General features: G+C 36.9%; 1 protein-coding gene across 2 annotated transcripts in view; it reads right to left on the minus strand.

Moving 5' to 3' along the window:
• The window catches only part of NEIL3 (nei like DNA glycosylase 3), a 65822-nt gene extending 42235 nt beyond the window's left edge, over positions 1 to 23587 (minus strand). For both annotated transcript variants that reach the window (XM_074228919.1, XM_074228920.1), the window contains exon 1: positions 23109 to 23587. In XM_074228919.1, the coding sequence (XP_074085020.1) occupies positions 23109 to 23249 (141 nt within the window). In that variant the 5' untranslated portion in view covers positions 23250 to 23587. The remainder of the gene's footprint in view (positions 1 to 23108) is intronic.
• Between the last annotated feature and the right edge of the window lie 370 nt (positions 23588 to 23957).

Below are 23957 nucleotides of genomic sequence, written 5' to 3' on the forward strand. Positions count from 1 at the left end.
GACTTCTTCATTGCAAAGTAAAGTTTTTCTTAGAGATAAATATCTCAGGTCCAGCATAAGTCACATTTATTTTTTTCTCACATATGGAAAAAAAATTAGTTGGAGAAATAGAACTATAAAGGTAATGCAGAATCATATCAAGGAAGGGACAATTGAACAAAAACAGAATGAAAAATGCTGTTTTTGAACCAGAAGTTCAAATTATACAAGAACATTGATTCTGTAACAACAAACAACTTTGACAGACTTAGAATTCTCATCAACACAATGGCCAACCTTAAGGCAAAATAAGCCACCCACCTCCTGATTAAGAGCTGTTGGACTCAAAGTAAACACACATACACACACACATTTTTCTTGATTATACATGTTTTCATTATTTTTTTGTTAGTTTATTTGTTTGCTTTCTCAATGGAGATTGGGAATGAATGAGAAGGAAAGAAAGCAGACTGTTTTGCTAACTGAAATAAAATTAATGTTTTAAAATGTTTTGTATGTTTTGTTTCCTGTCCCAGTCTGCCTCAATTACCAAAAAGAGTTGCAAAGAAATCAGTCAACTACAAAAATGTGTTTGATCTTTCATCACCATAAGATTTCTATGAATATTTTGTTTCTATTAATGTACTGATGAAAACATGAGAAGGGGATGCTTTCAGATGTCTGTTTGTAGCAGAACACATTTATGTGCACACAACTGGCTTAGAGGTGTAGGTTCTATTGAATGTACTGTATACTGATTTCAAACAAGCATCTGACTAGATGGAATGTGAAATGGAGCCTTTAAAGGTCTCTGAAGGTCAAAATGTAACTAAATCATTATATAGAAATCACTACAGGAGTGCTGATATCAAGCAAGATTTCTTCATAGCAAGGGCAAAATAAAATAATCTTCTCTTGTTGATGAGGTTGTCTGTCCTTAGATGATGTATTAATGATACCGAACCCGAGAATGTTAAGAATAATGAATTTCTCAAAGAAATTCCCAATTATACAAAAAAGAATAGTGTAACCATCCACACTAAAAAGCAATGTGGATGAATGACAGATTACAATATGCACCTGGATGAGCAGCCTGAACTAAAGAAGTATCTTATTACATTGATCCTTTAATGAAGCATTAAAGAGAGATAAGCACATTTTGGATGAGAAGCACCAGATGAATAAAATGAAACAGAAGAGGAAGGACATCATAGCGAACTACCTATGTGAAAATAATTATTTAAGGGGGCAGTGAAGTGGCAAAGAGGATATAGCACCAGCCCTTGAGTCAGGAGGACCCAAGTCAAAATCCAGCCTCAGGCACTTAATAATTACCTAGTTGTGTGACCTTAGGCAAGTCATTTAATCCCATTGTCTTAAATAAAAATTTCTTCAAAAGAAAATAATTAGTGTTTTCATTGATCTCAAACTTCCTACCACAATAAGGACCATCTCTTTCATGCCTGTCTTCCATTAATGATGCTATAGGACTGCAAATTATGAGACTATAATCGGAAGAATTTAAATTCCAAACAAATAACAGGGAAATGGAAAGAAGCATACAGAGATAAGCAGATTGTAGCTTGTCACCACCAAAACTTGTACACAGGAACTGATATAAGGTGTTATCAAGGATGTATATGACCAGTAAAGGAAACCAAATGATCATGCTGGTTCAATGAGAGAAAAGAGGGAGAAAATTTGCATGATCTAATGGAATTGCTGAGATACTAAAACAAAAAGAACAAAGGCTTCTGAATAATTGATCATCTATGAAAGATTAATAAAGAAAGCTCAACAAGAATTGAAGAAGGCATGGAATGAACATGATCTGCATCAGAGGAGGGAATACTTCCACTAAAATAAGTCATGGATGCATCAAGGCAAGGGGAGAGAAGTCACTGATATGGTTTCCCTTCATGCAAGTGTGCTTCAATTATGCAGATTTCATTTAGTCTAGTATTTATCTGTTCCCTTTTTTCTTGAAGTTCTAGAAGTAGCCCTACTGACATGGAGGCACAGGGGATAAAGAGACAATTTGGGAAAGAGGAGGGAATATTCTCTCACAGACCCTGAGATCTATTAGGAAGTGATGACATTAACAGGAAGCAAAGCACAGCTAAGGGACAGGGGTTGGTGGCAATGATTCATCCCATACCTTGTTAGATCTTTTAGGACTAGAAACAGGGGATTGCTTCTCTAGTACAAGAATGCAGGGTCCCCCATCACCATTTTCTCATATCCTTAAATTAATACTATGTTTTGGGGGAATCAGAAGAGTAAGCTAAAAATAATGGTCATTATATAATATTTATAATAAAATAGTGGTTAGTTTTTTAACACACTAAGGGTTTTGTCTCATACTAGGTGGATCCCATGCTGAGATCTATAAGCTGAGCAACAAAAACACAGGTGAAGGGGTGGCTAGGTGGCACAGTGGATAAAGCACTGGCCCTGGAGTCAGAGTACCTGGGTTCAAATCCAGTCTCAGACACTTAATAATTACCTAGCTGTGTGGCCTTGGGCAAGCCACTTAACCCCATTGCCTTGCAAAAAACCTAAAAAAAAAAAAACCCAAAAAAACAGGTGATACACAGTATTTCCTAAAGGCAAATGGAACCATTGTGACTTGACCAGGCAATGTAGAAGAGCTGATAATAGACTAACAGAAGCTGCCAAGGATGTCAGTGACAGCCTTGTGTGAAGTGTTAGAGGGGAAGATAATCTATAGCAGAATAATGAGAGATATTGCAGAAAAAGAACGAGGAACACTAACTAGTGAGGCCTGTTGAGAGCAATAGAAAATTGTCTTGGAGGCAAGCAACATGAAGCAGAGAGTGCAAAGAGAGCAAAGGCACAGATATGGAGTACCCCTAAGTGGAAGCTCACCCAGAGAGCTACATAAATCACAAGCACTTTATAGGTCTCCGAAGGGGAAATACTGTCAATAAACCTTTAGTTCCTTGTTAAGGTACTGTATCTTGTTGAAATTTAGATATATTCTTATTTATTCCAATTCAGTAATTTCCAAAGTTCTACCATATTAACTTTTATAAAATTCTATTCATAATGTTATAGTCTCTACCTTCTTGGATATGTTTACTGAAGTCTGAAAGATGCAAGTTCAAATAAATTATTTAAATATTTTATACTTCGGCAAATATATATTTAATATTGATTCTGTTTCATTGTCTATAGTACTTTTAAAATCAAGTTTCCCAACAAGGAACATTTGGAAATATTCAGTTGCTAAAAGAACTTTTTTTTTCCTTGCAGAATTAACACTGTTTGAAACAAATTATCCTTTGGTACAATTGCTTTCCACTTTGGCATATCATATTCCCATTTCTCCTTTTATTTATTATGTACTGGAGGTCCTCAGGATATGATTTATCACCTAGATGACTCACATTAGTTTTTACTTTGCCTTGGAAGCTCTGGAACTTGGCAATCACATGTCTTTTGTAATGTTTGTTCAGTCATTTTCAGTGTCTGACTCTCTGTGACTCCATTTGGGGTTTTCTTGGTAGAGACACTGGAGTGGTTTAACATTTCCTTCTCCAGCTCATTTTACAGATGAGGAAACTGAGGCAAACTGGGTTAAGGGACTTGCCCAGGGTCACAGAGTTAATAAGTATTTGAGGCTGGATTTGAACTCACATCTTCCCAAATCCAGACCCAGAGCTCTATTCACTGTACCACTTAGCTGTCCAGTGAAATATCTAAGTAATTTCAATGGCTGGTTCCTTTATTCAATTTATCTACACTTTGCCCTTTGGTAAAAATACTTCTAGGGTCTGGAAAATGTTTTTAGGCTCTGTTTCATTATTTTTTGAAGGTCAATGATTCTTAGATTACATTATCTCTTTGAGCTTGTATATTAATTGCTTTTGGTTATATTTTTAAAAAGATATATGGAAGGAATGTGTTTCTGACAAGGCAAAATCAGGTTCCTCATTAACAGTTTCAAAATGATGGGGTAGAACTCAATCATATCTAAGGTTCCCTTCCAGTGTTAAAATTCTATAACGCTAAATGAAATTGGGAGAATAGCTCTTCACAGTTCATCAATTAGATGTGTTTAATTGATATTCTACAACTGTTTCTTGCCATAAGTTTTCTGCAATATACAACAGTTTTACAAAATGTATGAATATTGCTATCTGAATAAAATTATGCATTAGTACTACAGCTTCAAAGTCATAGAATATCTAACCATTCATTATGATACTTCTTATATGGTGAGTGTTTTCATACTGATATGTAATAAAAATTAAGTTGAGTTCTTATAGGAAGACATCCTGCAAGATGGACTGTATCAAGGATTCTTAACATTTTTATAAATCATGGACACCTTTGGCATTCTGTGAAGCCTCTGGTCATCTTCCCAGACTGCATTTTTGTCAACTTTGTTTTATGTATAGCCTCTCTCCATTAGGATGTAAGCTCAAGGGCAAACATGGTTTTCTATTCTCCTTGCATTTATATTTCCAAATTTCAGGCCCATTCCTAGGGTAAACGTGTTAAATGCTTATTGCCTTGAATGATGTTTTTAATTGCACAAAAGAATATACACATTATTATAAAGAAAACAATTATGTTGATAGTTATCAAAATATATAATTGATTCAAAACTAAGATATAGAAAATAAAGAACTGAAATTTATTGATAATTACTAATGACTCAATTTCTTTTTTTTAAGGCTTTTGCAAGGCAAATGGGGTTAAATGGCTTGCCCAAGACCACACAGCTAGGTAATTATTAAGTGTCAGGGGTCAGATTTGAACTCAAATACTCCTGACTCCAGGGCCAGTGCTCTATCCACTGTGCCACTTAGCCACCCCTCAATTTCTTTTCTTGAACCATGGTATTTTTTTCCCTTAATCTTAAATGTTTCTTAGACTGCTTTTTTGTGATTTAAGCTTCAAGTGCTTAATACAGTGCTATGAGGAACAAATTAATTCTGTGGCTTCCTTTAATTTGTTTTAACTGCTGCTCTGTGGAATAATAAATATTTCAAACACATGGCACAAACCTTTTAGCATCTCATAAAGGTCTAGAAGACATGAGATCTGTCTCATGCTTCTTGACCTCTCTACAGCATTTGACATTGTTGATTACTCCCTTCTCTACATAGTCTCTTCTCCCTATCTACTTCTTTCTCTTGGTCATCCCTTTACCTATCTGACTACTCTGTTACAGTGTTTTTGCTGGATCTTCATCCACATTATTTCTAATCATGCCACAAGTTTCTGTCCAGGGTCTTTTCTCCCTCTATGCTATTTCACTTGGTGATCTCATCAGATCCCTTGGATTGAAGTATTCATCTGATTCTCAAACCTACTTAACCAGCCTCAACCTCTCTGCTAACTTCCAGTTATCATATGCTACTACTACTAATTGGACACCTTAAACTCAACATGTCCAAAACTGAACTCATTATCCTTTCCCCTAAAAAACTTCTTCCCTTCCAAACTTTACTATTTATAGTAGAGGGTACCACCATTCTTCTAGTCCCCCAAGTTCACTACCTAGGTATTATTCTCAATTCTTTAGTGACTCTCCTCTTTTCTTCTGTCATATTCAATCTGTTGATAAGATCCATCAATTTAACATCTCTCTGACATTGCCATCACCTAGTGCAGGCCCTCATCACCTTACACCTGGACTACTAAAATAGTATGCTCATTGGTGTCCCTTGCACAAGTCTCTGGCCACTCCAATAATTTTCCATTTAGATACCAAAAGTAATTTTCCTAGAGCACAAGTCTGACTTAGTCACTGCCCTTCTCCAAAAACTCCAGTGGTCCCCTAATTATCTCCAGCATCAAATATAAAAACCTGCTTGGTCCTTCATAACTTGACCTCCCCTACCCTTTTAGTCTTCACGCACTTCTCTTAGACTATTCCAAGTAATTCTCTATCTAGTGACCTCTTTGCTATTCAATCAAATACTTGACTCCAGATATTTTCAGTGGAGGCTGTTCCCCAAGCAAGGAATGATTTCCCTCCCTGGATTTCTTCAACACCTAGCTGAAGTCCCATCTTCTATATCAAGAAGTCTTAATTCCAGTTACTTCTGCCTGTTGATTATTTCCTGTTTATCATATGGTCCAAGATAGGTAACATGATCTTGCCATGTTTCAGAATTCATTTTTCCACTTCCACTTGGGTTTTACTCAAGATTATCCTTCAAATCAGAAAGCCCAGAAAATGAAGTCAAAGAAAAAAATAATTAAGACTATACAGGGGGTGGCTAGGTGGCACAGTAGGGACGGCTAGGTGGCACAGTAGGGACGGCTAGGTGGCACAGTAGGGACGGCTAGGTGGCGCAGTGGATAAACCACTGGCCCTGGAGTCAGGAGTACCAGAGTTCAAATCCGGTTTCAGACACTTAATAATTATCTAGCTGTGTGGCCTTGGGTAAGCCACTTAACCCCATTGCCTCACAAAAACCTAAAAAAAAAAAAAAGACTATACAGCAAATTCAGAGATTCTAAGAGATCTAAGTTTTAAAAAAGAAATAGATTTACAGTTTTAACTTCAGTGATCCATCCTAGTTTCTCTTGTCTTTTCCAATGAGTAATCATTTCTTATTTTCTCAGCTAAGTTCCTCCCAACACAGTTTAGGTTTATTCCCTTATGTCTGTGGAGTTTGACTTCTTTGGGCTATCTTATTATCACATTATACATGACTTGATAATAACTAAATAATCAAAGCCTGAGTACCAGGATGTACTCTTATATAATCATCTCATGAGTTCCCAATTCAAATAATGGAAAATCTCTCTGGTAGGGGAAGTAGATGGCAGACAGTTTGTAACTAAACACAAGAGCAAATATACTCAAAACACTAATAATAATGTTTTTCAGACCTCTAGGTTCTTCCCTGTCCAATCCATCATCTAATACATAGTCTGAAAGCACAGGTCTTCAGGTCTGACCCCAGAGAAAGATGGGAAAATGCCCCACCATTCTTTTGTTAAAAAGAACGGGTACAGAAAGGGTTATATGCATGAAAATTATATATGCACTTAGAAAGAATCCTTGACACTTTATATGTTATCCTAGAGGCAATAGGGAGTCAGGCATTTGGAGTTTATTAAGTAGTGAAGTATGCCCCAATTGCAGCAAGTTGCTGTAATGCAATGGACTAAGTCTACAGAATGAAACATAATTTTCTGGTTATGGCTAAATGGGGGAATTTGCTTTACTTGATTATGCATATTTGTTAAAATGTTGGGGTTTTTTAATATGAGGTAGGAGGATGAGAAGATAGTTTTGTTAATTGAAAGAAATATAATTTGATTTTTAAAAAGTAGCTGAATTACAGTCAACTCTGGGTTTAAGCATATGGAGGATGGATTCCATTGTGGGGGGCAAGAAGCCAAAGGCAAGGAGTTAAGTGAGAGGTAGCGAGGTCCTGGTGACTGTGAGTAATGAAAAGATTTAACATGTGAAAGATACTGTCAAATATGACATGGAAGGTTGTGGCAACTATTTGATATATGGGCTGAGAAAGCCTGAGGAATATAAGCATAATTCTAAGGTTAAAAACATGGGACCGAAAAGAATTGTAGTGCCATAAAAAAATATAGGGAAATTTAGAATAAGAGGGGTTTTTTTTTGGGGGGGGGGTGTCTAGTCTAGAATATGTTGCATTTGATATTCTTTAGGGTATCCTATTTGAAAGATTCAAAAGTTGATGGTGATGAGTACTCAGAAGACAGAAAAGGGCTAGCTATAAAGACTTGTGAATCATCTGTAAAGAGATCACAGTTAATTCCATAGAGGAGCTGCTGAGCTAACTTAGAAAGAAATTGCAGAGAGATGAGAAAACATCCAGGTGAGAGTTTTGGGAATACTAACAAACCATGGAGCATTGTTCAGTCATTTTAGATTTGTCTAATTCTTCATGACACTATTTGGCATTTTCTTAGCAAAGATATTGAAGTGGTTTGTCATTTTCTTCTCCATCTCTCTTATGGATGAGGAAACTGAGATAAACAGAGTTACGTGACTTGTCCAGGGTCACACAGCTAGTAAAGGAGGCCAGGGAAGATTAGTCTTCCCTACTTCAAATCCAGCACTTTATCTACTGTACTAGTTGTCCCTCAGTTAAGATAAGAATGAACTAAGATGGAAATTGGGGAAGAAGAATCAGACAGGTAGGGGGAAAAAAAGCAGGACAAATAGCATTAAGAAAACCCGAGAAGACAATGTCCAAGAAGAAAGTCAAATGCAGTAAATAGGCCATGAAGAATGAAGACTGAATAAAATATCTTTAGATATAACATGTAAAAGATCACTGGTTAATGTGACAGAAAACCGTTTCTGCTGAATGATTAGGTCAGAAGCCAAATTAAAGATACTTTAGAAGAGAATGAGTGAGTGTAGACATCAAATGCAAGAAATTTCTTTTAGAAATCTGTGAAAAAGAAGAGAGATATAAGACAATAACTTAAGGAGGGTTGTAGACAAGTGGAAATTGTTTAATCATTGGGAAGACTTGGACATTTTTAAGGTAGTAGGAAAGGAAATAACAGATAAAGAGGTTGAAGATTGGGGAAGGATGATAGATTGTTTTAATAGAAAAAGAATGACAGAAAAAAAGTGTTAGGAAATAAGACATAGATAGAGCAGAGCTTTGCATGGAGAAGGGCCTTGTCACTGTCAGAGACTAGGGGAAAGGAGGATAGATTCCAGGAATGAGAGAATAAATGGATTCTGAAAAGAGAAAGGAAGAAGAGGGAAATTATGATGAATGGTCTCAGTTCCCAGGAAGGAAGAGGGGTCTTCAGCTGAGAAAGATTAAGATCTGACATCTAGAATTTAAAAGGAAATAGTCATCTCTATATACCCAATGGAAAATTCATCAAAGGACATAGCAGATAATTTTCAAAGGAAGAAATGCAAAATGTTAAGTCACATGAGACTAAGGGATGTGAGGGTGGAGCCAAGATGGCAGCATGAACCTAACATGCTCCTGGAGCTTTTCCCTACCAAAGATAAATGAAGTCTCCATTCTGACATTCAAATTCAGATCTCACCAAGAAAAAGAGAAGATTCAAAGAAGTTTTCAACTGTAGACATCATGGAGGATCTTCAGTGAAGGTATGTCTCTTAGGGGGAAAAGGGGAAGTAAAGCCCAAGAGACTGGAGAGCGGGAAAGGCAGTGTGAAGCTTTTAGCCTCAGTGCACTCCAGGTCCCGACACCTTGACAACAGCAGAGGTTCTGGCAGCTAGATAGCAAGCCAGCAGGGAGGATTCCCAACCTCAAACAATGTCTGAACCCTGGGAACACCAGGACAAAACACAATACTAGGTTGGGAACAGACCAGTCAGAACCTGGACATAAAGGAGGAAACCAAACTCTGCAAAGGCAAGGCCTGGACTGCATAGGCAATATCTTGGCCAACAATGAGCCAGGGATCAGACCCCCCCAGCTCCAGAAAAAAAAAAAAAAAAAAAAAGCTTGGATCTATACTCCCTATACCCCAGGAACAGAGCTAAACAACAAAGATAAGCAAAAAAGCTAAAAGAGCACTTGCTATAGAAAATTACTTCACAGACAAACAAGATAACAATGCCATGAACATCTGAAGAAGAAACTAGTGAAAAACCACTCACAAGGGAGGTATCAAATCGGTCTATAAATTGGACTAAATTCAAAAGTTCATCAAAGAGCTTAAAAAAGAATTTAAAAACCAAAGAAAAGAAGAAAAATGGGAAAAAGAAATGACAGCCTTACAGGAAAATTATGGAAATTATGAAATTATGAAAAACTGACCAGAGAATTCTACACCTTTAAAAAGGAAACACAAAAGGAAACAAGAAAATAAAACCCTAAAAATTAGAATTGAATAATAGGAAATTGAATAATAGGAAACCAATGAATCTACAAGACTATAAGATTCCCTCAAACAAAAAGGTTGAAAAATTGAAGAAAATATAAAGTACCTTTTAGGGAAAACAGACCTGGAAAAGAGATCCAGGAGAGAGACAATCTATGCATCATCAAACTACTAGAAAGCCTAGATCAAAAAAAGAACCTGGAAAACATCATGCAGGAAATTATAAGAGAGAACAAATTTGTTAGCACAAGAAAACAATATAACCACTGAAAGAATTCACAGAACCACTCCAGAAAGAGACCCAGGTTAAAAACTCCAAAGGCTATTGTAGTCAAATTCCAGAACTTTCAAATAAAAGAGAGAATATGGCAAGCTGCAAAAAGAAAACAATTCAAATACAAAGGAAACACAATCAGACCCACACAGAACCTATCAGCCTCAACATTGAAGGATCACAAGACCTGGAATACCATTTATCAGAGAGCAAAGAACTGAAATTACAACCCAGAATGTACTACCCTGGAAAAATTCAGCATATACTGTCAGGGGAAAAGATGATTAACAAAATAGAGGACTTCCAGAATTTCCTGACAGAAAGACCAGAACTGAACAGAGAATTCAATTGCCAAATACATGACTCAAGAGTTGCATAAAAAGGTAAATGAAAAGGGGAAGGAAAAAGCAAAACAAAACAAATGTTGGTTAAGACCATCAAACTGGATACAACCCTAAAAGGGAAGATATAACACTTCTAATTCATAAGAACTTCACTTCTCTTAAGATAAGTAAAGGGTCAACTATCATTGCAGAGAATGGACTTTAAAAAAAATATGGTTATAACTGGGTCTTGTCTCTCCAGTGAAGTGATATCTCTCCAAGATATCACTAGTTTTGAGACAAAAAAGACCTGATGAAAAGTAGGGGTGTTAGCTTTAAATTAAAGTTTCTCATTATCCATGGAGGAACTTTAATTCTGTTTTTCTGACAAAAGCTTAGCACCTTGTCTAATGAGGGCATCATGAGCTGGGCAGTCCTAACTCAGTGTCCCTGTAATTTACAGACATGTGTAAAATTCTCAGGTGAGACCTCCAGAACCTCCCAGTACTTAGAGACCTTTAAGATACGTGTAGCTAATTAGATCAGGGTTTGACTTAATCAGTTCTTCAATTAGCAAGAGATTAATACCCTGGGTGGGAAGGTCTTGGGGTGGGGGTGGGGGAGTAAAGTTTGAGAAAAAATGGGGGGAGGGGAAGAGGGGCACAAATGGTTCAAGAAGTGATTTGGCTTTGGATGATACTTTGGCCCATGAGGAGGACTGTGTGTATTTGGAGGGTACTTGAAAAGGGGGTAAGGCCAAAAATGATTATAACTGTAATTTGATGTAATTTGAGACATTGTTGCTTATCAAGTAATTAATCTGTGATGATACCTTGATAACAAGATGCGCTTATCAAGAAAATAATCAAACTGTGATTGATTATGTCTCATTAATAATACTACAGTGATAAATAACACCAGGGAAGAGGCACAAAGATTTATAATTTTAGAAGGCAAGAAGGAAGAATGTGAATGCTGAGTAAAGTCTATTCAATAGATTTGGCCCAGAGAGGGAATAAGATGCATTTCCACTTGGCTTTAAAAATCTATCCTAATAAACAGGGAAGGTGGGGGGAGGGGAAAGGGAAAGATAAGGGAAGAAGGGACTGATAAGAGAAAGGGAAGGTATAAGTAAAAATAAATTTAAAGTTAAATATTAAAAGAAAAGTCAAAGGGAAAAGGGAGGAAAATTTTGGTGAGGAAGAATAAGAGGAAAGAGAAAAATATAAATGGAGAAAGATAGCATGGAGGTAAATACAGAATTAGTAATCAACTGTAAATGTGAATGGGATGAACTATCCCATAAAACAGAAGAGGATAGCAGAATGGAGTGGATTGAGTGGAATATTCCCTTTTAAGAGTTAATATTCCAGGGCGGCTAGGTGGCACAGTGGATAGAGCACCGGCCCTGGAGTCAGGAGTACCTGTGTTCAAATCTGGTCTCAGACACTTAATAATTACCTAGCTGTGTGGCCTTGGGCAAGCCACTTAACCCCATTTGCCTTGAAAAAACCGAAAAAAAAAAAAAGGTAATATTCCTGGTGAAGTCCTCTCAGGGTTAAAAAGCATTAAAACAAAGACAGTATTCCCCTTAGACTATTCTTAGAGGGAGAGGCCTTGCATTCCCAATCAGATACCCTCCAGATTCTGTTAGGGAGTGAAACAGTGGACTATTTCCAGAAAGACCTTACACTGATTCTTTTAGGGAGGGAAATACTGGAATACTTACAGAGAAGAGACCTTGCATTCTTAGTTAGCCACCCATTTGATGATAGACTGGGATAACCATTGACTGCCTTCTCTTGTTTAATGATAAGTACTGAACTAAAAAGATAGTAGAGTTCCTTAGAAGACCTTGCATACTAAGACATTAATTCATTTTGATAGACAACAGAAGGTCATTAGAAATCTTCTTCTGATACCCTCACCATCTGGATGGTGAGGTAATATTTTATGAAAACATTTTATTCTTCTCTTTGTTGCTGAGTAGATTTTTTGCGTAAAAAGCTTAACCAATCAGGTTAGAAGAGAGTGGGCTAGGAAGGGGGGAATCATGCTAAGCCATATAATCTTTCTTAACTGTCACCTCTGGGCAGTTCCTTGATCTTCACTACCTTTGTGAGACTTGGAGTATGCCCTTTTCTCGAGAAAGTAAAAAATAAACTTTCTTTTTTGCTCAGAGGAGAGTCTCTATATTTTTTAAGTAGATTTTTATCCCACACAGATTAAAAACCAGAACCCTACAATATATTGTTTACAAGAAACACATCTGAAGCAAAGAGATACACACAGGAATAAAATATATTTTGCCTCTGCTAAAGTAAAATAATCAGGGGTAGTGACCCTGATCTCAGATAAAGTAAAGGAAAAAATCAATCTTATTAAAAGGGATAAGGAAAGAACCTACATCTTCTAAAAAGGCATCAATGGTAATGAAACTATATCATTACTAAACATGTATGCACCTAGTGGTATAGCATCCAAATTCCTAGAGGAAAATTACAAGGAGACATAGACAGCAAAATTTTAATAATGGGGGAACTCAATCTCCCTCTCTCAGAATTAGATAAATCTAACCACAAACAAGAAGGAAGTTAAGCAGGTGAATGAAATGTTAGAAAACTTAGATATGATAAACCTCTAGAGAAAACTTAATGGGAATAGAAAAGAATATACCTTTTTCTCAGCAGCACATAGCATCTGTAACAAAACTGACCATGTACTAGGGCACAAAAATCTTATAATCAAATGCATAACAGCAGAAATAATAAATATACACTTAGACCAATAAAAATTACATGTAATAAAGTATCATGGAAAGATAAACTAGGAACCAATTGGAAATTAAATAACTATCTTAAAAATGGGTGGATCAAACAGCAAATAATAGAAATAATAATTATATCCAAAAAAATGATACTAATGAGACATTATAGCAAAATTTATGGGATATAGCCAAGGCAGTTTTGAAGAGAAACTTTATATCTCTAAATGCCTATTTGAATAAAATAGAGAAAGAGAACAATTAATTGGGAAGGGAACACTACTAAAAAAGCTGGAAAAAGAACAAATTAAAGATCCTCAATTAAATACCAAACTAGAAATTCTGAAAAATCAAGGGAGAGATTAATAAAATTGAAAGGAAAAAACCATAGATCTCATAAATAAAATTAAGAGTTAGTTTTATAAAAAGCCAATAAAATAGACAAACCTTTGGTTAATCTGATTTTTTTAAAAGAAAGAAAATAATCAAATTACCAGTATCAAAAATGAAAAGGTGAACTAACCATCAATGAGGAAGAAATTGAAGAGATAATTTGGAACAACTTTGCTGAATTGTATGCCAATAAATTGGATGAATATTTACAAAAATAAAAATTACCCAGATTAACAGAAGAGGAAATAAATTATTTAAATAACCCCATTTCAGAAAAAGAAATTGAAGAAACCACCAATAAACTCCCTAAGAAAAAGTCTCCAGGTCCAGATGGATTTACAAGTGAATTCTACCAAATGTTTAAGGAATATCTAATTCTTATTCTAAATAAACTATTAAAAAATAGGAAGAATATTGCCAAACTCCATTTATGACACCAACATGGTGCTTATACCTAAGCCAAGAAGAACCAAAAGAAAGAAAATTATAGCCCAATCTCCCTAATGAATATTGATGCAAAAATCTTAAATAAAATATTAGCAATGAAACTACAGCAAGTTATTACTAGGATAATGATCATGTAGGTTTTATACCAGGTAGGCAGGGATGGTTTAATCATAGGAAAACATTCAACATAAATGAAATATCAATATCAAAACCAACAGGAAATCATCTGATTATCTCAATAGATGCTGAAAAAGCCTTTGATTAAAATATAATATTCATTCCTATTAAAAATTCTAGAATGATTAGAAAGTTTTCCTTAAAATAATAAATAGTATCTATCTAAAACCATCAACAAACATTATATGTAATGGGAATAAACTTGGGGCATTCCCAATAAAACAGGGGTGAAACAAGGATGCCCATTATCACCATTAGTACTCAACAGAGTAGTAGAAATGCTAGTCATAGCAATAAGAAAATAAAAGGAAATTGAAAGAATCAGAATTGAGGAAGCAAACTTTCACTCTTTGCAGAGGATAGGATGGTATACTTAGAGAAGTGGAGAAAATCTTTAAAAAGCTCCTTGAAACAATGAACAAAGTCAGTAAATTAGCTGTATATAAATAAACCCACATAAATCATCAGCATTTCTACATTTGAGCAACAAAGCCCAAGAGCAAGAGATAGAAAGCGAAATTCCATTTAAAGTAACTATAGACAACATTAATTCTTGGGAATCTAGCTCCCAAGACAAACACAGAAAATTTATGAATAAAGCACTTCTCATCCAAATAAAGTCAGATCTAAATAACTGGAAAAATGTCAATTGCTCATGGTTAGGTCAAATTAATATCTAAAAATGATAATTCTACCCAAATTAAATTACTTATTCAGTGCCATACCAATCAAACTACCAAATAACAACTTTATCCAGCTAGGAAAAAATAGTAACAAAATTCATCTGGAGTAATAAAAGGCAGAGAGTAGCAAGGGAACTGATAAAAAAAAAAAAAAGGTAAAGGAAGATAGCCTAGTTCTACCAGATATAAATCTATACCATAAAGTGGCAGTCATCAAAACTGCCTGGTACTTATTAAGAAACAGAGTAATGAATCAGTGGATTAGGACAGGTTTAAAAGAAACTGCAGTAAATGACTACAGCAATATACTGTTTGACAAACCCAAAGACATTAGCATTTGGGATAAGAACTCATTAGTTGACAAAAGTTGTTGCGAAAATTGGAAAACAGTATGGCAAAAACTAGGCATAGACCTACATCTCACACTCTATACTAAAATAAGATCAAAATGGGTCCAGGATTTAGACATAAAGACATAGATAAATTATTAGACCAAGAAATACTCTACCAGATTTATGGAAAGTGGATAAATTTATGACTAAACAAGAACAGAATACATTATAAATTGCAAAATGAATGATTTTGACTATTAAATTCAATTTTTGGCACTAATAAAATCAATGCTACCAAAATTATAAGGAAAGCAGAAAGCTGGGAAACAATCTTCACAACTAGGAGTCCTTTCTAAAATAGATAGAGAATTACATCAAATTTGTAAGGTTACAAGTCATTCTCCAATTAATAAATGGTCAAAGGATACAAATAGTTTTCAAATGAAGAAATTAAAGCTATTTATAATCATATTTAAAAAATCTCTAATTATTTATTAGAGAAATACAAATTAAAACAACAATGGGGTATCCCCTCATACCTAACAGATTGGCCAAGATGAGAAAAAGGGAAAATGATAGATATTGGAGAGGGTTGTGGAAGGATTGGGATGTTGATGCATGGCTGGTGGAGTTGTGAATGAAACCAACCATTCTGGAGAACAATAGGGAACCATGCCTAAAGAGCAATAAAAATGTTCTAGGTCCATATCCAGAAGAATCATAAAAATTGGGAAAATCCCACATATTCCAAAATATTCACAGCAGCTCTTTTTGTGGTGGCAAAGAATTGAAAATTGAGGGAATGCCCTTCAATTGGGTAATGGTTAGACTGTTGGTACATGAATACTGTGGAATACTATTCTATGAGAAACCATAAATAGTTGGACTCTAGAGAAGCAGTATCTGATGCTGAGCAAAGGGAGCAGAGCCAAGAGCACAGTGTACACATTAACAACAACATTGTGAGATGGTCAACCTTGATGGAAGCAGCTCCTCTCAGCAGTTCAGAGAGCTAGGACAACTGTATTAGATCAGCTATGGACTATTATCTCCATCCAGAGGAAGAAAAACAAAACAAAATAAAAAAGAAACTTCAGAATCTGATAAACACTTTATAAAAATTATCTCTTATGTATCTCTTTCCCTTAATCCTAATTCCTCATACCAAAAATGACTAAACTGTAAACATGTTTATCAGAAAAATATATATGCACAATACTAACCTATTTGCTGCTAAGGGGTGTAAGGAAATTTTGTAATAAAAATATAAATGTGAATATGGATGAAAAAATAAATTAATTTTAAAAAATTTTGAAAATAGTCATGAAAATATCTTTGTTTTCCATGCCACTAGTCTCTCCCCACACTAATAAAGTCTTCACATAGATGACAGTAATCTTCACAGGAACAAGTTTTGAATATCCACAACTTTCAACCCATCTTCCCCCCCCAAAAAAAAACCAAATTCAATCATTTCTTATATACTTAGGCAGTCAACAAGTATTTATATGAGTGAATCACTGTGTTAAGCTTTGAGAATACAATAAAAGGATCTTGCTCATTTTTTATAAGGGGAAACAATGTGAAAAACAAACAAATAAAACTCTTAACCATAATCTATCTACACAACCAGTTTCTCCATCCTTATTTCACATTCCTCCCCTTCATTCCAGTAGACATAAACTCTTTAAGACAGACAACTGTTTTATTTTCATTTTTATTTCTCTAGCAATTACCATAGTTTTTGATTTCAAAAATTAGTTCTCACTTTGTTTAGAAATCATAGAAGGGCCATTTAGGAGGGAAAAATAGGAATTTAATTTCTATTCAAATATATATGTTCAATGATCATCTCAATGGAGATGATTCCAAAACATATTTATCTAGACCTAGTCTGTCTCCTAAATTCCAGTCCAATGTCACCAACTATTAGATATTTCAAAATGGATGTTCCATTGACCATGCAAACACATCATGTGCAAAACAGAACTCATTATTTTTGCACCAAAGTCCTACATTCTTCTGAACTTTCCCTTTTCTTTTGAGAATACTGTTTTCCTTCTGCTCACCCAGATTCATAGCCTTGGTGTCATTCTTAATTCCACTCTCTTGTGTACCCTGCATATATAATCATAGTTACCTAACCTTGTAATATTTCCTTTGTAAAATGTCTGACATATATCACATTCATTCCATTTGTGTGGGATAAAAATTCACTAAAAAAATTATAGACACTCCTCTGAGCAAAAAAAAAAAAAAGTTTATTTTGGCTTTTTCTCAAGAAAAGGGCACACTCCAAGGCTCACAAAGTGAAAGTCAAGGAGTTGCATCCAAAGTACAGTCAAGCAAGATTATATGGCCTAATTCGATTCCCCCTCCCTAACCCCTCTCATCCAACTTAATTGGTTGAGTTTTCAGAATTACAGTCTTTATGCAAAAAAATCTACCTAGTAATAAAGAGAAGAATAGAATGTTTTCATTTCTCTAAGTGAAATAATGTCTGAGTATGCCAAGGTCTTCTAAGAAAAGTCTACTATCCTCCTACTGGGTACTTATCAGCAAACAAGAGGAGGCTTATGAATTTCTTTGGAATGCAAGGTTTTTCCATGGGAATAGTCTTACTGTCCTCCCAGTTAGTAAAAATAGATTTATCATAAGATAGGTGGCTTAGAATGCAAGGCCTTTCTAGGAGTAGTCTAAGAATAATAGTCTGTTCTTGTCTTAATGTTTCTTAAACCTGAAAGGACTTCACTAGGAATATCAACCATAAGGTTTTATTGGGAATATTTCACTCACATTCTTAAAGCTACCATCCTTATTCAGTCCCCATCTCCTCCCACCTGGAATACTGCAATGGCCTCATAATTTGTCTACTTGCTTCAAGTCTCTTTCCACTCCAATCCTTTCTCCATATTGCCACCAGGGTGATGCTACATAACACAACATCTGAGATTCCATCCCTAGCCCCCATATTCTCCAATTGTTACCAATCACTTCTAGTCTCAAATATAAACTTCATTTGGTATCCAAAGTCTTTGAAAATATGGCTCCTTCCTATCTTCTAATCTTTTAACATTCCTTTTTACAGTCTACTCAGCTCAGCCTTAATGGCCTACTTGTTCCTCAGACATGTTTCATCTTGTCTCTGCAACTTCAGACTAGTTGCCTCCCATCTCTAACACTCTCCCTCTCAAAACTCAATTCAAAATAAGACAGGTCAATCCTGCCTCCCATGGAGATCTGTCAGTTCCCACAAAGAAGCTAGTGCTTTCCTCTCTAAAGTTACCTTCCATCTACTCAGTGTGTGCTCTCACTCTCTTCATCTGTGTCTGTCTTTGTATCATCTCTCCTAAATTCCTTGAGGGCAAGGACTATGTCTGTTTTTTTCTTTGTATATTCCATATTTGGCATAATGCCTAAAACATAATATATGCAAAATCAATATTTTGCAGTTAATACATTCTTTTTTATTATGTTATAAATAGGGATACACAGAAGCTCACTGGGGCTCACTTTCCCAATCTATAAAAATGAGTTGGACAAGAGGATTTCTAAGGTCTTCCAGTTTTAAATCTAGGCTCTTAAGAACTACCCAGGGGCGGCTAGGTGGGTAGTCCAGTCTCTGACACTTAATAATTACCTAGCTGTGTGGCCTTAGGCAAGCCATTTAACCCCATTTGCCTTGCAAAAACCTAAAAAAAAAAAATTCTGCCCAGGTGTTTACTAGCAGGATGTAATCCTGAGCAAATTATTTTACCTTTGCCTGCCTTAGTTTCCTCAGGTGTGAAATGGAAAATAGCAATTACCTACTAAGGTAGAAAAAAAGGAGATAATATTTTTAAAATGTTTTGTAAATCTTAAAATTCTACATAATTGCTATCTATTGTTCTATTACCACTAATTATAGTCAAAAAACCTAGGGTGGGAGTTCTGAATATGCCACTTAGGAGTTTCATTATTCAACTAAGATTTGGAATACCCATTCCAGGTGTTCACAAGGGCTATTTGTGCCCCATCTAGGGTAGCACATGTCTAGCTCATATTGGTTTCATCAGTCACAGTTTGACACACTGTAATTTATCGCAAACATAGTCATATCATTCTGGTCTTCTTGGAAAACAAAGGACAAGAACCAACCAACCAAGATTTGGAGTCAGAAAATCTAGTTTCAAACCTTGCTCTTCATTTAATTTCTTTTTCCTCCCTCATTTCTTTATTTTTCCAACTCCATGTAAAAATAGCTTTAGACTATCTTCCTTTTACAATTTTTCATCTTCTGTCCCTTCCCTCCCTCCTCCCCCTGACAAGAAAGCAATGTAATATAGGTTCTACATCTATAACCATGCCAAACAAAGAGCATCATCTTGTAAAAGCAGAATCACATCCAAATGGAAGAAAAAAAAATTAGAAAAAAACAATTCATAAGATAACTTTTTTAAAAAAACTGAAGATAGTAAACTTTGGTCTGCATTGGATAGGGATGGTATTTTCCATCACAAGTCTTTTAGTATTGTCTGTAATTACTGAATTGCAGAAATGATTGAGTTCATTATAGTTGGTCAACACCGCATGTTGCTATTAGAGTGTACATTGTTCTTCTGCTTCTGTTTACTTCACTCAGCATCAGTTCATGCAATTCCATTTTAAAGTCCTGTCCTTGATGTTAATCTTATACAACAATAGTGTTCCCATTCCCCAAATGACAGGCATCCCTTTAATTTCCAATTCTTTGCCACTATGAAAAGAGCTACCATGAATATTTTTGTACATGTGGGGTTTTTATTTACCCTTTTTCATGCTCTCTTTGGGATAGAGACCAAGTAGTGATATTGCTGGATCAAAGTGAATGCAATTTTTTTTTGCCCTTTGTACTTAATTCCAAATTTCTGTCATTTTTTTCCAATATGACCTTGGGCAATTCATTTCAATACTCTGAACTCAGTTTCCACATAGGTAAAATGAAGATTTGAGTTAGATATCTTCCAAGTTCCTTCTAGCTCTGAAGTCCATGATCCCATATCCCATATTCTCCTAGGTTTTTCATCTTTAAAAAAGTAGAGGCTTGATTTAACTGATAATTTTTCAGTTAATTTCATAATATTACAGTAATAGCCCCTCTCAAAAACAGAAAAAAGGAAAAACTTATTCCATTTCTTTAAGACTAATCAGTCATCAAATATTTATTAAGTACCTAGTCAACATGCCAGCACCATGCAATGCTAGGAGAGGCAAAGCAAGGCAAAAGATACTCAGTCCTGCCTCCAGGAGTTAATGCGGGAAATAAGATGCAAAATATGTAGAAATAAGTTAAAGACAGGATAAATTTAAGATAGTCAAGAGAGAGAAAACACTAGTTATAGGAGGTGATTAGGAAAGGCTTCTTGGAGAAAGTGGGTTTTTAGTTTTAACTTAAAGGGATCCAGAGAAGCCAGAAGTCTGATTTCTTGAGATTCCTGGTCAGATTCCAATTAGTACATGAAACATATTTGTTGATCAAAAAATATTTGTTTAAATGGAGGTGGGGGGGAATGAGTGGAGGATGGAGGGTTTAGTATATGCTAGTTTCCTTTCAAGGAACTAAATGAAAATTTTTCAGTCAGAATTAATGTATCAATACAATGTGAAAGCCATCCAGTAACATTCAAGGAGCCACACCTCCCTCAGGGCTCTTGTGCAGGATGGCTCATACTGAATTTTTTCAGAACAGACCAATGGAATACTGGCTCATCTTTGATGAATGCGAGAACGAGAAGTAACAGTTGTGCTAAGGCAAATATATATATATATATATATATATGTATATATATATATATATATATATATACATATATATATATATATATATATATATGTATATGACATTAACTTCACTTCAGGGAAATAGAAGTCCCAGGAGATATTTATTAGAATGCAAAATGTGATGAGTGGAAAATTGAACTAAGCCTCTAGCATGCATTTGAAGTGTTACATATTAGGTGTGAAATATATATATATATATATATATATATATATATATATATACATATATATATATATGTATATATCTTGTAGAGTTGTGAAACATTAAGAGAGGCAGAAAAAGGAAAATTATAGTTGAAAGCTTCAAAGTAAGTGTATCCATCAACTTAAGGGAAGGAAGAAAGCAGAGAAATAACCCACTGTTCCCAAGCCCCGTTTCACAGAATTACAGACCATTATAGCTGAAGGGAACTTCAGAGATCACCATCTAAACTGCTTATGGTATAGATGAAGTTGAAGTTCTTGTAGAGTTTTATTTTTCCTTACATTATACCAAACTAATTAGCTGTGTGAAGTTGGCCAAGTCATTTTCTTTCTACCTCAGTTTCATCTGCAAAATGAACCCTACATAATCTCAAAGATCCTTCTACCCTCTTTATGATTCTACAAGAAAAGTCTTGACAAGGATTCCTAGTCCTATCACTCATCATTTCCCATTAGAACAATCAGTTTAAAAACATCTATGGGGGCAGCTAGGTGATGCAGTGGATAAAGCACCGGCCCTGGAGTCAGGAGTACCTGGGTTCAAATGTGGTCTCAGACACTTAATAATTACCTAGCTGTGAGGCCTTGGGCAAGCCACTTAACCCCATTTGCCTTGCAAAAAAAACCTTAAAAAAATTATGAAATGCCTGTTAGGTGCTAGGAATCCTAAGACAAAATGAAGTTTCAAGGAGCTTATATGTTATGGCTAGAACAGTGGAGTCAGGAGGATGGGACCTTCAAACTCAGCCTCAGGCATAGCCACTTACTAGCTGCGTGACCTTGAGCAAGTCCTTTAACCCTGATGGTCTTACATCCAGGGCCATTTTCAGTCATTCTCATTTATATCTGGCTGCTGGACCCCGATGGCTCTAGAAGACAAAGTGAGGCTGGGGACTTAACACAGCCCCCCCTCCAAATCCAATTCCATGTCATTGCCATGACATCACCTCTCTGATGTCATGGTCAAGAATAAAGGACAAACAACAACAATAATCTACAAAATGAAACACCGGGACAGTGGAACAACCCTGGTTTTGGCAACTGAGGACCTCGATTCCAATCCTGAAAGGCGGCTTTAGTCCTGGGCCAAATACACCCAATTTTCGACTCCTAGCCTTTTACTTCACTATAAAATAAAGCCTCAATACTGTTACCTATGTGATTATGGCAAGCACTTAAATTTTGTGGTTTCATTTTCCTAAACCGTAAACTGAAAGGGATGAACCAGATGCCTCCCCTTTCCCCCAAGAGCCCCCCATTCTAAAATTATGATGGTGTCACATTTAGACTCCAGGGTCCAACTGCAGATCTACAGCAGAGGAAGGAGACTGAAGTTCAAGAACCTTGCTTGAAGCGTTCTTAAATAAAGTAGCTTTCCCAGCCTGAAAGGTCAACAGAAGGAACAGCTTCGGGAACAATAACAAGGTTGCAGTAGCCACTGGAAACAGTAGCGAGCTTGCCAGGACTAGCGTGCAAGCACCAGGAAAGAAGGGAGGCAATCAGCACCCAGGGAAGTCCAATTACAAGGGGCTCTTTGGGCCAGGGTGGCCCAACCTACTGGTGGGAAGAACGTTTGATGTTGAGTTGTTTCTTCCAATTACTACCGAGGGGATCTTGGGCAAAGCCTCAGTTTATGCATGTTAAAAAAAAGAGAGAGGGGTGGAAGCAAGCCTGGATGAGCTCAAGAGAAGTCCCGGAGAGATTTATTAGAAGGCCGAATTGTGAGGAGCGGAAGACGGAACTGAGCCTCCCAGGTGCAACCACATGAGGTGAGAAAGCTGTGAAACATTAGGCAGAAAAGGGGAATGGGAGCTGCGCAGCCCGGCCCTGGGTCCGCGCTTCTCCCTCTCTCCCCTCACGGCAGCAGGGAAAGCTTACCGAGGAGGACGGTGCAGGAGCCCCGGGCCCAGCCGCCGGGGCCCGCCGGGCACTCCCTCGGACGCCGGTGACCACCTGGCCTGCGCGCACGCGGGCCCGGATTTTCTCCGCATTCAGGGCGCATCCCGGCCCTTCCACCATGGCCCCACTGCCCGGCTGACCCTGCCCGCGCCTTTCCTTCAAATCTCCCGCGCGCCGAGCTCCGCCCCAAAGTCCGCTTTAGGCGGGGCCAAAGGGAGGCTCTACCCAACCAGCGGGCTCCGAGACACAGGCCCCGCCCTCTCCACCCTCGGGGCGGTACTTCTATTGGCCCGGAGGAGAGGAGGACGGAGTGGGCGTGGCCTGGGTGGGCAGTCTTCTAGAGAGGTGATAGGCTGAGGTCTCCCGGAGTCTGCCCTAGAATCCTAGAAGCTCGGGCTGGGGGAGGGGCGCTAGAGAGGCCGTGCGGCTGCGCAGAGCCGCGGAAGGGTGTGGGCTTGTCTGTGAGAGTCAACACTTTGGAAGAGCCGGGTGGCCTGCTTGCATCACTTACCGCCCGGACCCCGCTGCACGCCTACCGCCGCTGTAACTGGGCACATTTTACATCGGTAAAATAAAGGATTTGTCTGAATCAGCTCTGATGCGCCAACAATGGGTGCCAGGCCAGACGAGGGAAGTTGTGTCCCCAGAACTCAAGTAACCTGCTCAGGGTCCCAAAGGCAGCCCAACAGCCGCCACTCGCAAGCCTGCATCCAGTGCTGTTTTTCCCTCTGGATCCTGGACTCTGCTGGCGAGGGCAAGAGAATAAAAATCAGGACAAGTCATATTAAACATATCCTTTTCTTTCCAAATTTACCCTCTACCTCGAAA

Source organism: Macrotis lagotis, chromosome 3, assembly GCF_037893015.1.
Source record: "Macrotis lagotis isolate mMagLag1 chromosome 3, bilby.v1.9.chrom.fasta, whole genome shotgun sequence".
Taxonomy (NCBI): domain Eukaryota; kingdom Metazoa; phylum Chordata; class Mammalia; order Peramelemorphia; family Peramelidae; genus Macrotis; species Macrotis lagotis.